This window comes from Cryptomeria japonica, chromosome 3, assembly GCF_030272615.1.
Source record: "Cryptomeria japonica chromosome 3, Sugi_1.0, whole genome shotgun sequence".
In the NCBI taxonomy this organism is placed as follows: domain Eukaryota; kingdom Viridiplantae; phylum Streptophyta; class Pinopsida; order Cupressales; family Cupressaceae; genus Cryptomeria; species Cryptomeria japonica.
This window is the reverse complement of record NC_081407.1, coordinates 125,138,022-125,152,351: the sequence shown is the minus strand read 5'-3', so window position 1 is coordinate 125,152,351 and position 14,330 is coordinate 125,138,022. Positions and strand designations below refer to the sequence as shown.

The following is a 14,330-nucleotide window of genomic DNA, read 5'->3' as shown; positions in this document are numbered from 1 at the left end:
TTGATGAAAACCGACATTGTAATAAAACCCTAAAAAGGCTAACTTTGATTGTTTCCCTAAAAATGCATGTTATAAGTGGTTGGGATGCTTAAGGCATTGTAAGGTTGATGTACCTTTTTTGCTGGATAATAAGAAAGATTGGACGGCTGTGTATGGTGGACGTAACCCATTCTGGGTGAACCACGTTAAATCTCTATGTTATCTATGTCCTGTTTTATTCCTTTATATTTTGTATTTGAATCTGCATATAATTGTTAGTTCATATTTGCTTTGAATCTTCTTGAAACCCTAACACCTCCTATACAGACAGAGATAGAGAGTCGTACAGAGAAGGAACTTATGGTTGTATAGATAAATGAAAGAAGTAAGATGATATAAAATACAGACAACGAGGAAATAAAGTGAAATAAGAGAAAAGGGAAGAAAATAGACAAACAATAGGTCCATTCTATGAAGCCTCCAGATAGATAAATATTCTCTAATGCAACCTACACACAAGATAGAAAGGAAAAATGTTTAGGGCTACTTGGGGACTTGCATCGGTCAAATTCATGTTTTGGTGTTTCCACCTCCACACACAACCCGATAGATTGATAGAATTAAAGATAAATGCAAGATAAGATAAACGATAAATGATTTGATGGATAAGGGATGTAATGAATCCCAAGATTCTCAAAGATAGGACAAATAGATAGATATTACCAAAGAGGCTTGAGAAATCCAAGAGAGTTGCAAAATAATACTATGAGAGCTTGAGAGTGTTGTATCAAACTAGATGTTGTTGTAGCAAGCGAGAGAGATCCGGAGAAATTTGATGGAACCCAAATAATAAGAGAGATTATGTCCAGAATCTAGAGAGCTTGATAGAAGATGGATGATATATTTAAAAGAGAGAAGAGAAGGGAAAAGAGGGTTGGCAAGTCATTTGAAATATTTGGGGTTGTTTTCACTGACATGTGCAAGTGACAAGTAGAAAGGCACACTCAGAACCGTCATTCAAACATTAAGATGTCATGGGACGAATGTGCGGCGCACAGAGGTCCACGCGGTGCGCTAGTGTCTAGACAAATCACGCTTAGAAATGACAAGTGACAAGAGAAACACATGGCTAACAAGAAACAAAAAATAAAGGATAGCTACCAAAAGGTGTCTTGATCATCCTGAGAGGGAGAAGGTTGATGCAAGGATTGAAGTGAGCCTACTCAAGTGTTAGGGAAATGGACACCAAAGTGGTTACCAAAGATGTAGGTCAAATTACAAAGGGGTATGTAATTTTCAACGCTACAAAAATCAAATTTCAAAACACCAAATCAGAAATATGGTAAATGTTAGGAGCATCGGATTCACCAAAAATGTTATGTTGGAAAATAGGGTTCACTAGTTTTTGCATTCAAACTAAGAATTAAACCTACTTTACAACAATCTCATTTAGAAGGAGAGTGAACTAAATATGCTCAACCTCAAACTTATTAGGAAAGGGTTGAGCACAGGGTGAATTTAGTACTCCTTGATTGAGTTGAAAATAATTATTGAAATGATATGAATTGAATGTAAGAACTCGGGTTAATGATGTAAAATTGGCAATGATTGGCATGCATAGACAATTTCAGAATAGATATGCAGACATGAAGCATAGATCTAAAAATGGGAGTTAGAGTGGAACTTTTGGTTGAAATATGGGCCTAGAAATATAGAACAAAGGTGTTAGGAATTCTTGTCCCAAAATTGTCAAATTCAAACAACAAAAATTATTTTTGAATCAGGATGTCACTTTGAGTGATCCCCTAAAAATTTGTCAAAATCATTGGACACCAATGCAGGGTAGTCTTGTCCCAATGTTTTCACTTATACAAAATAAAGTCTTGTGTGTCTCAATATACCCTTTTTAGAGCTATATTGTTGTCTATTGATCCCGCAACCTTCACACGTAAGAGGGGAAAATGGTCTAGGGTTTATAGGGGTTTACCTAAGTCAAACTCCAGGTTTGGAATTAACCTTTAATGAAATAATTAAAAGGAAAATTCAGAAGTAAAATTTTGGATAGATACAATATTATGTCTCAAGCTTGTTGATGTTTTTGATTGAGATAAATAGGTTTTAGAAGGACCCGAAACCCAAATCTAACAAAAAATGAACCAGTAGCATTATAGATTCTAAACAAGTACTAAATAGAAACAAAAATAGGGGAAACTCCCCACCGAACCAAACAAAAACAAACAAGCCTATCAAGCTTGTTGATGTTGATAATGGATGATGATGTGATTCTCCTTGAATGTGACCTACAAGTGTTGATACAATAACATGACATGACAAGACATATAGGAATCAATCATAAAAACATGCTTGCATGAAGATTGTTGCAACTTGTTGGTCCATAATTCTCAAATCTGAAGGAATACTTTCTCTAGGAGTGACATCAATGATGCTCAATCTTGGGCATGTGTGGGTATAAAAAATAAATGAGGAAGGATACTCTTATATAGGATTTCCAAGGTATTTCATAAATTAGGTTGACCTCCAACAATCATAATGAAATATTAGGATTGCTAGCAGGAACAAGAGCACTGATATATTTAATAATGGGCCCAATCTTGGGGACAAGGATGCATAGAACTCTTGTTCACCTAAAAATGGCTAAATCAAACATGATTCATGTGCACTCAAGCTAAGGACAAAGATCCAAATCACCATGCAATCATATGACAATAGTTTTACAATGCAAAGGCTAAAAATAGGCTTGGAAAAGAGCCAAGAGAAAGCACACTAAGTAAAGGGCACAAAAAAGAGTGTTAAGTTGTACAGGGTTACAATTTATGACACTACATAATCACATTAAAGAAGGGGTGATGATTAAGCTTACTAACAATGGTCAAGGCAATGAATATGGTGGTGTACACTTATAGCTTGCAATAATGAGAAAGGTACGTAATCCTCTTTAGTTCCTGAATAGAGGTGATGGATGTTGGAGATAAGATAGAATCATATCACAATTCCTTCAATAGAATGTGTCGACTAAGGTAGGCATAAAGATGAGGACAAATCATATTATAGATTCAACTAGCAGTGAAGAAGTCAGTGAACATGGTCAATGGGAGAAATTAGTTTATTCCAACACTCCCTCTCTCTATTGGGGTGGATGGAATGAACACAAACATACAAACACATAATAAAACACAAAAGCACAAAACTTCTTACCAAATTATTCCTTTATGTGCTACAACACATCTTTGTATTAATCACTTGAATTCATTACATATTCTGAAAATGCTACATCATTCTTAACCACTTTACATGATCAAATCAAATGCCCTAATGCTCAAAGATATTCCAAATGCCTCTTTTATAGCGGTCTTAGGAATCACATAGATAATTCTTGATCTTACACAAAACATTCTAGAACCTAGGACAAACCTTTTAAACCTTCAAAACTTCATTCTAGAACTTCCTCCACTTTTTGTCTGCCTTGTAAGACAATTATTTATTTTGACCTAAAACATTTGTTATCCACTTTAAGCATTTAAGCTTTTCATTATTACAACCATTTGTCACATATGAACATTTATACTCGAATAAATTTTTTACCATAACTATAATATTTTACCAACTTGATCCATAGTTCCATCCACAATCCATTTTCATGTAACTTGTAATAGATTCATTCTTCTTGTCTTCTCTAATCCAACATTTCTTTTTTGAATGGTTCTTCAAACCACATATGCTACAAGAATGAATATCCCAACACGTTTCCTTTTTATGTCCTTCTCTATGGCAATGAGAATGTAGCATACATCACATTCTTTGAAATTATTTGTTTGAACCTGTAATGCCTGTAATAACATTTGTATTTATCTTCTCACTAACAAATCCAAGACCTTGATTCTCCAATCCTTTACCTTTATAACCCATGTTTCTAATGATCTCAAAACCAACATTATTTTTAAAGCAACTAACAACATTTGCAGACTCACATACATTATCACTTTCATCCTTACACTTTTTATTAGAAATAAGTTTCACTAATTCACTAAAATTAACATATTGATCAATGGAACTACACAAATTATTTGTATCACATGAAACATCACACACTAAAGGTCTTGATTGTAAACATTCATTTTCATTTTGGCATGCTAAGAGTAATTGATTCAATTGACTATTATTGACTATTTTGTTCTTGCAACTTTAATATTTCATTCTTTTGTAAATTGTTTTCTTTTTCCAACTTCTTCAAACTTTCTTCCAAACCTTAGAAAACATTATATTTTCTTCTAGCTCTTTATTTTATTTTGTAGGCCATTTTAACTTTCTTCTAGTTTTGTATTTTTCCTTTTAACTTCCACCGATTCTTTTATTGGAATATCATTTGCACATAAATTTTCATTTCTTTACTCCTTTCTCTTAAATTCACTATCAATTTTGAATTGCATTCCTTAACATTTATCAATTCTTCCTCCAAATTATTTTTTTCTTTTTTAACTCTTTGTCCTAGAACATTTATGTCATCTAGAAATTTCTCGTATATCATTTGTGTTATTTATTTAATATTTGCAATCCATTGATGGGAAAAATTACATATCCCAACAATTAAGTGTCTTGAGGGAAAATAATATAGAGTTGAATGATCTCCAAATTGATGCTTCACCCCTATGAATATCACATATATGCAATGAATGCTAAATAGACCATTCATTCAGATAGATAAATTTATATGAAACTTGATTTAAATATCGTATAATAATAGTCTCTTAGTGATGTTGCTTTCTGGACGCAAGAGATCGTTAGAAAGTAATAAAAATGTTTAAACAAAAGTCACATGCCTCCTTTCCAAGTGAAATCCCTCTACGAAACCAGAAGTAATCTGTCTTCTATCCAAAAATAATGCCAAAAACTATTTCCCAATGTCGACTATCTGCTTGCGTCCTCGCCATTGTTCAGCCCTGTTCGCGGTGCCGGGGGGCACACGACACAATCTTAAATTTAACATTAATGTTTTATTCACTGAAAATAAATGTAACCTTGTGAGATTTTCATTTCGTATTGAAAAAGCCACGCTAAAATTGTCATGGTTAGTAGCCCTAGGCAAACGTGACGAGTTGGCCAGACTTTATAAATAATTCAAGGTTACCTGTATGTAACCAATCTTAGCGTCCATTTAATTTGATTTTTACTCTGTAGAAGCCTAACCAGCTTGAATTGCTTCTAACCGACCAAATAATACCAAGTAGAATTCATAACAGCGGCAGAAAAACTTGTGAAAAAGGAAATATCAAATGTTACTGAAATGTTATCCTTGAATGTCCATTTTGAGATGAGGTCCCCTCATTGATTCCTATCTCCCATAAAAATGTTTACCACAAAAGTTTTAGAAATCACGCCGCCAGCTGCATCCCCAAACAAAGTAAGGAAGTCTACATGCTTATTTAACTGAACATTCCCAATTTTACCAAAGTTTAGGTTTAGGCCCTTTCCTTGTGGAATTTCGTACATGATGATGTGCCGTAACGAATAATGTTGCATACTAATTTAAAACGATATCGTTCATAAATGCTTGGTTTCGTCTGTGAAACGCGTAATCCTTGGCGGGTATGAGATTTTGATAGACGCGACGTTTAAGAAATACACTACTTGGCCTATATAAAAGACACCAATTGTTCGACATATCAAGAATCTCATGAATACTCTGCTTATAATGCGTTCTGCATTCAGGCCGATATACTTTATTTCCTCTGCTTCTGTTTGAAAAGCCTCTGTGCTGCATTCGTTGGGACTGTATTTTTCAAAAAACTTGGTATTCGTAATCGGCATCTTCAAGCTTTGTCAATACAGTCATTGAGTAAGATGGCGACTAATCTAAAAAGTTATCTCAGAAACCGGAAAAGTCCTAATGAAGGGAAAACACAAAACTCAAAAACCCAATTTCTATCGTTGCTGATCGTTGTGCTGGTATTTCTGCCAGTTAACTCCAATCAGGACTATCATCATGATTGGAAAACGATTGTGAAGTGGGTGTGTCATCAGGCTCCCTATCCCATCCGCTGTGTCTCATCTATGGCATTCAATCCTGCTTATCGGAAGCCCACGCTTGACATTCTGTCTACCGTGGCCGTACAAGTAAGCTTACAAGGGGCACAAAATGCCCGCGACTTTGCTGCCTCTCTTCACAATCATACCATGGATGAAAAAGAACGTGCGGCATGGCAGGATTGTGTAGAGCTTTTCAAAGACAGCGTGTATCGTCTTAACATGAACACCATCAACAACGACGAAGCTCCGATATGGCTGAGTACAGCTTTGGCAAACCGGGAGGCCTGCTTGAACGGTTTTCGTGATTTCAATTTGACTGCAACCAGTACTATTGCAGCTCTCATGTCAACAACAACTCTTAACTTGTCAGAAATGCTGAGCAATTCTCTTTCAATGTACAGTCTCTCCACATGGTCACTGACAAATCGCCACTTGCTATCAACTAAAGATCAACAAAATGGAGACCTTTATTCCCATTATGGTAGTGCCACCGAAGAAGAATTTCCTCAGTGGTTGGGAGCCACAGAGAGGAATCTGTTGCAATCATCAAGCCTGGCAGCTCAAGCTAACGTGGTGGTTGCCAAAGATGGTTCTGGCAACTACCGAACAATTGGAGAAGCAGTAAACGCTGCGCCACAGCAGAGCAGCAAGAGATACGTTATTTACATTAAGGCTGGACTTTACAAGGAGAACATCGACATACCCAGCCAGAAAACTAATTTGATGTTCATTGGCGAGGGCAGAGACAAAACTGTTGTAACTGGAAGCAAGAGCGTAGCAGATGGTGTCACTACATTCAAAACTGCAACTGTGGGTAAGGATTTTTCTTTAACTAGAAAAAGATTTCAGTCATAAAAACTATGAAAACTAAATGATGTGAAGCTTTGTTGTGTGTCAGGTGTTTCTGGGGACGGATTCATTGCAAGAGATATGACGTTCGAGAACACAGCAGGGCCCGAGAAGCACCAAGCCGTTGCACTTCGAATTGGGTCTGATCGCTCTGTGGTGCACCGTTGCAGCATCAAAGGCTATCAAGACACTTTGTATGTTTTCTCCTTCTGCCAATTCTACAGCGAAGTAGATATATATGGCACTGTGGATTTCATCTTCGGCTACGCAGCGGTGGTGATCCAGAACAGCAACATCATCGCCAGACGCCCTCTGGACCACCAGGGGAACACCATAACTGCCCATGGAAGATCAGATCCCAACGAAAGGAGTGGGATTTCTATCCACAACTGTAGAATAAGTGCTGCCCCCGATCTACAACGCGTGAAAGGGTCGATCAACACATACCTGGGAAGACCGTGGGGCAAATATGCTCGTGTTGTAGTCATGCAATCTGTTGTCGGCGATTTGATCGCTCCTGCCGGTTGGTCAGAATTTGAAGGAAACCTTGCTCCTAGTACGTTGTACTACGGAGAATACATGAACAGCGGAGCTGGTGCAGCCACGTCCGGGCGGGTGAATTGGCCTGGTTATCATGTTATCACCAGTGCAAGTGAAGCCTCCAAGTTTACTGTTGGCCAATTCATTTCTGGAGATGGGTGGATTCCGGCTACAGGAGTTAGATATACATCGGGATTGAAGTGATAATTGCTCTCCTAATTCCGTTGTCTATATTCTTTGGATATTAATGTTTTAAGAACATATACTAAAATCATTACGCAATGCCATAGGTAAGCTAGCTAGCTACACCATTTAAAGAGACGTACTTATATTTACATAAATTTATTCATATAATTATATGAATCATGTCTGTATATTATATTGAATAATAAAGACTCTTATTTTATTTTTTCGTGAATATTGTCAATACAAATTAAAATTATCATGTTTTTTCTATTCTTATCCAGTTATAATCAACTAAAAATTATTATGTATCTTTTTTTAGTTGATTATAATGTTGGTAGTGCTTAGAATCTACATACAAAAATGTTGGCAGTGCTTTTGGTTTATACAATCCTTCGTAATTGATATGGAGATAACTGAGGTAATGGGAAAATCTTGCATACTTTGTACAATCTTCCATAGTTGATGTGTAGATAATTGAAGTAATTGGAAAAAACTTGCATACCTTATACATTCCATCATAGTTGATGTGGAGATCATTGAGGTGATGGGGAATATCTTGCATTCCTTATATAACCCTCTAAAGTTGATGTAGAGATAATTGAGATAATGGGGAATATCTTACATAGCTTATACAATTCTTCATAGTTGATGTGGAGATAATTGAAATAATAGAAAAAATCTTGCATATCTTATATAACCCTCCGTAATTGATGTGGAGATAACTTAAGTAATGGGATAAATCTTGCATACATTATACAATATTTCATAGTTGATGTGGAGCTAATTGAGGTCATAGGGACTCATGTAATTATTACCCATGATTGGTAGCATGATCAACACTCTCTCTAATTATACAATATTTCATAGTTGATGTGGAGCTAATTGAGGTCATAGGGACTCATGTAATTATTACCCATGATTGGTAGCATGATCAACACTCTCTCTAATTTCTAGTCATCATATAGATATTAAGTATTCACTTAAGATATGAGCCACGAATAATGGCAAGTTAATGATGAATTGGTAAAAAGTGTAGCAATTTAAATAAAGGACTAAATTTCTATTTAAACGTAGATTGTAATTAGATAAAATATAAATCTCAACAAAGCACTTGATAGAAAGGAATGTTAATAGTGAGAAATGAATCAAAAATTAGGGAAAACTCAAAGTCATTTCATGGTTAGCAACAACAAAACTATGGTGGAGCCCTCAATGTCATATGTTTGTTTACAGTTTTTTGTGACTACGTTATAGTCATTATTGTCATAATCAGTTTCTATTTTTTTATTCACCCTTCCCAAGGTACATCTTTCTGCATCTAAACACAAATTTCCTCTTTCCTATTGACCTCTTTAGATCCTCTTCTTGAAAAATAAAGTACTTTAGTCATTGTAATCCTTATGACATTTTGCAGCATATCAATGTATTATTTTTGTGGTATTATGTTTATGTTTATGTATGTTTATTTTTCTTAGTGTTTCTATGTTTAATATATTAATATTTTCCCAATTTCCTACATATTCATTGTTTAGTATTTCTCTTGTATGTGTACAATGATTAGTCTTTTCAAATCCATTATAGGATTAGGCACATTCAGTATATCTTATTTGCTATTACATAGAAAATATATTATATGATTATATTTATTATCTTATGTTTGGCTTTCTTTCACTTGTTGTTACTTGTATCCATTTCTCATATTATGAATACATTTGTGGATTTTTTAAAACACCCTCAAGGTACTAAGTAATGAAGTCTCTCCAATATTACATAAATTGTATATTGCATAAATCAAACCCTGATGTAATGGAGGATAAACCCCATTCAAATCACATATTCATGAAAGAAAACAAAAAAGAGAAAGAAAAACTAACTTCTCATATCTCAGATGGTTAATAATAGGGATTTTTCATGATGATGTTATTGCAACAACAACAAAAAAACAAGATCCACTCACTCAAAGTGGAGGATCTGGAATTCCATAGCTTGATGTAAGGATAAATTTATGCTTATGAAATTCGATATGTCTAAGGCTTATGATAGACTTTTATGCTCCATCTTAAGGAATATTCTCTCTACTTTTGGTTTTAGCTCTAAATAGGTTAACGAGGTTATAAGTTGTGTGGAATATTCTTCCATCTCTTCCTATTCAATGGTATTACATTTTGTTTCTTCTTGCCTACATGAGGACTTCAGCAAGATGATCCATTTTTCCCTCAACACTTCATTATTATGGTTGAAGAATTGGGAAGGTTTCTTACACACCAAAAAGTTAATGGTTTCATTTAAGAATGGAAAGTGGCTAGGGGTTTTGATTCCATTTCTCATCTTCAATTTATGGATGATACCTCTTTAATGGGATTAGTTAAAATTTATGAAGTTTTTTATATATGTAATATCTTAGATATCTATTTGCTATCCTCGGGTCAATAGATTAATGAGGAATCTAGTAGATTTTTTTTTTAATCTATGGTTATGGGTAGTAAACAATAGTAACATATTTTATCATTGAGGTTATTAGGTGGAAGGTTCTTGGGAATTTTTTCTTTATCATAAATAGATGGTTAAACAACATGACATGAGAATGTTCTCTATGTTCCTAACTTATGCAAACCTTCTTTTAGTCTAGCAAATTACTCATCTTGGGAATGGTAAGAATGTTGATTTTTCTCCTCATATAATTGTGATCAAAGAGATTTATGGTTATGCCTCAGATGCAATGGAACAATCCAATCATGACACTAATATATATTCATTCTCCCACTTTGTGCCAGAATCTCCTTCTATAGAATTTATTACTCAATAAAATACAATAAGCTATGAGATGAGAAATTTGGTCATCTTAACTATTCTTATCTTCAATAGATAATTTTAGGAGATACAACTTCTAGAGGCAATAACTTTTGAATCAAGTGTCTGATTGATGAACCATTTGAAGTGCCAAAAATATCACAACATGCTCTATAAAGATATAACCAACTACACCAATTATGGATACTTTCGCACCATTTTGGAGCCTAAAGGCCTTCAAAATTTACTTCAAAACTTTTGATTGCAACATCCAAAAATGAAAACTTTAATATTTTCAAATCTTGACAGGATCTTGCCCAATTTGAATCCACATCACTTACCTAATCTAAATCCATATCAACCATGAATATCAAGGGAAATCTTGTCTCCTATCAAATTACAATAATAACACAAAGAATAATCTGAGGTAACCTTTAAATATATGAAGACTCTTTTGACTACATCCAAATGAACTCTACCAAGATTAAACATATATAGAAAGAACCCCCATTTCTTGGGCAATATTTGGTCTAGTGAAAATAATAGCATTTATCAAACTTACAACTACACTTTGGTAACGCACTCTGCTCATGTATTTCATCATTGATGGGGATAAATTTAAGATAATATGGATCTAATTTCATTCCAATTGTAAAGGGAACACATAATGATCTACAACCATGCATTTTAAGCCTCTATAAAACTGAACTCGCATACTTACCATATCCTAGCTAGAGATTTCTATTCACCTATCTCATCTAATTTCTATCCGAATAATGTTCTTTGTTTCACCAAGATCTTTCATTTCAATTTTAGAAGCAAGATGAGACTTTAGTTCTAAAATCATATGTTTCTCTTTTCCAATGAATAACATATAATGCAATATATAGGAACTGATTACCATTAGATTTATAATAAACACAGTGATTTGGTTTAGAATGCTCAAATCCCAAACTCAACACATATGTATCAAATTTCTAATACCACATCCTAGGAAATATTTGAGGTCGTACAAATATTTTTTCAATTTATAAACTAAATTACTTTTACCTTTTACCACATAGTTCTCTATTTGTGTCATATAAATATCCTCCTCCAAATCACCATGAAGGAAAGTAGATTTCACAACCATCTGCCCAACCTCTAAATCATAAGTAGTGACAATAGAAATCAAAAAATATAATGGATGTCATTTTTACTACAAGAGAAAATATCTCACCATAATCAACACCCTCAACATAAGAGTATCCTTTAACAAACAACCTTGCTTTAAATAATTCTCAATACCACTATCTAAACCATTTTTTTCTTGAACACCCATTTTCAACCAACAATTTTACGTTCTTCTTGAAATGGTACAAGGTCCCATGTATCATTCTTTTTCAAAGCTATCATTTCTTCATCCATAAAAATTTTCCAATATTTTGTATCATTCATACTTAATGGCTCTTCTACATATCTAGGTTCCTCCACATTAGTATTCAAAGAAAAAATACATCTCCAATCATCAGGTGAATACCTTTCAAGTAGTTGTCTATGCCATGTAGACCTTCAAACAAGATGAGTTGGAGGTTCTTCCTCCTCTTCTAAAGATTCATATCTAGACGATATGTCCTCAATTTCTTGCCTATTTGGGGGTCTTTATTCAACTCTTTTAGGTCTAGAAGGAAGTTGAATCACATCTTCCTGTTTAGTCTACTTTGGTTGTAACTTAACAAAAAGATTGTTAGTTTCTCTACAAAAATAACTTCTACTATATATCGTGTTCTATGCAAGAGGGTCCCAAAGCTTGTATCCTTTCACACTGTAATTGTATCTAATGAAGATACATTTTGCAGCCTTGTTCTCCAACTTTGTTTCTACACATGTGCATATGCATTGCAACCAAAAACTCTAAGATGTCTTAATGAAGACTTGTGACTCAACCATTCCTCTATAGGAATTTTATCAACAAGAGATGATGTAGGAGTCTTGTTAACCAATTAGCAAGAAGTGGCAACATCTTCATCCCAAAAACATTGTTCTAAACCAGTGCCACTCAACATAATCTTATGCTTCTCCATCAACGTCCTATTCATTCTTTATGTTACTTCATTCTATTGCGGAGAACACAAAGTTGAATTCTATCTATGAATGATACAATCTTTAGAGAATCTATTAAAATCAGTAGAGATAAAATAAATGCCATTATCAGTCTTCAAACATTTTATTTTATTTCCAATTTGTAACTCAACCATTGCTTTAAATTCTTTAAATCGACTGAAAACTTTAAATTTACTCTTTAGAAAATATACTCATGTCCTTCTGCTATAATCATCAATAAATAAAATATAATGTGTGGATTTTGCAATGGAAGGAACATCTATAGGACCAAACACATTAGAAGGACTAAGATCCAACACACCACAAGATTTATAAGAACTCAAATAAAATTGAATGCAGTTTTGTTTTTCATAAAAGCAATGCTCATAGAAATAAAAATCAATAGTAAAATCATTCAAACCTTCAACAAGGTTTTTATTTTTTAAGGTCCTTAGACCCTTTTCTCTAATATGGCCAAGTCATTTGTGCAATAACATAGTCTTATCTGTAGGTAACTTTGATTCAACAAAAAAAGAACCCTTTGTTGTAGTTTTTTCATTGATAAAGGAGAATGTTGTATTGGATGCACCGATTGTCATTAATGTCAACATACTTTTATTGACTTGTTATATTGCTACTTCAATATTTTAGTGATTTTCTCCATCACGTTTTGCTCTGTAATAGCATATATGAGTTTGCGGTTTGGGCAGTTTGCTTATGGATATCAAATATACCTATATTCCAGATTTCACATGTTTTGGACCTCTGAAAGGTGAAATGCTTGGTCTGGAATTTCAGTCTATCAGTTGTCATGTTCCTCTAAAACTGGACAATTGGTTTTGGCATCCTCATTTCCTTAATCAAGGGTAAAAGTACAAACCTGTGTCACACTTTTATAAAGGAAAAGGTTAACACAACAATAACTGTTCAATTTCGAAGTCAAAAAAGTGGCATTTGTATTCTGAATTTGAAGATGATGTAAACTAATGAAATGTGTAAAATTTTATGAATTTTAAGTATATTTTGTTTTTTAAATGACAAGAATTGATATGTTTTTTTTTTACTTTCAAAGCCAATTTTTTTATTGCTAAAAACTTGGGGTTAAGTTCCCACCAAAAAACAAAATATAAATCAACTTATTTTTTTCTAATTTTGATATCCCTAATAGACAACGTACATATATAGTGTATCAAAAAAAAATCAATTTTTGATGTATATTTTCTTTGTTATAACATTTTTAAGTCGAATATACCTGAATTTGACAAAAAAATTCTCCTGCCAAATTTTGTCTATTAAATTTATGTTAATAAAAAAAAAAACCTTTTGGAGAAGACTCTCTCCTCTAGTGAACCATATTTTTCTTTTAAATTTGAGGTGATTCAATATTTTCTTTTGTTTTTCAAATCAACCTCTTACCGAACATTAGAATACCTACTTGTAGTATTTTTTAAATAATATATATTAAATCTAATCAAAACATCATAAAAATTATGAGTAGATTCATGACTTCAATCTCTCCAAAAGGGTATGTTTTGTTTATTTAATAAATTGAGTTTACTTGTAGAAAATTGTTGCCGAAGTCAAAAGTTTCGGAAATGTGACAAATTTGGTGATGCGGCTACCACTTAGGATGCCACTTAAGACATTTCAACCGGATTAGTTTCGGCCATAACCCTTGAGGCCAATAACCGGATTAGTTTCGGCCATAACCCTTGAGGCCAATGCGACCGGTCATTTGAGTGACCACACCTCTTCAACCCCGGGTAAATAATGAATTTTTTTTGTTTTAAAATATCAAAAATAAAGGAGTGTGAAATATTATGATTGATTTTTGAATTAAATCAATTGTTTTTGCAAAT

General features: G+C 33.7%; 1 protein-coding gene across 1 annotated transcript; it reads left to right on the top strand.

Moving 5' to 3' along the window:
* The first annotated feature begins 5,838 nt into the window (after positions 1–5,838).
* Positions 5,839–7,617, top strand: LOC131038755 (pectinesterase-like). The gene is made up of 2 exons (XM_057971295.2): positions 5,839–6,838; positions 6,923–7,617. Exons 1-2 carry the CDS (start codon positions 5,839–5,841, stop codon positions 7,615–7,617), a joined length of 1,695 nt encoding a protein of 564 aa, XP_057827278.2.
* The last annotated feature ends 6,713 nt before the right edge of the window (positions 7,618–14,330 follow it).

Bases quoted from the DNA above. Each gene is read 5' to 3' on its own strand.
- LOC131038755 (XM_057971295.2), top strand. From the start codon at position 5,839: ATGGCGACTAATCTAAAAAGTTATCTCAGAAACCGGAAAAGTCCTAAT. The intron at 6,839-6,922 runs GTAAGGATTTTT...GTTGTGTGTCAG, and splicing joins ATTCAAAACTGCAACTGTGG to GTGTTTCTGGGGACGGATTC.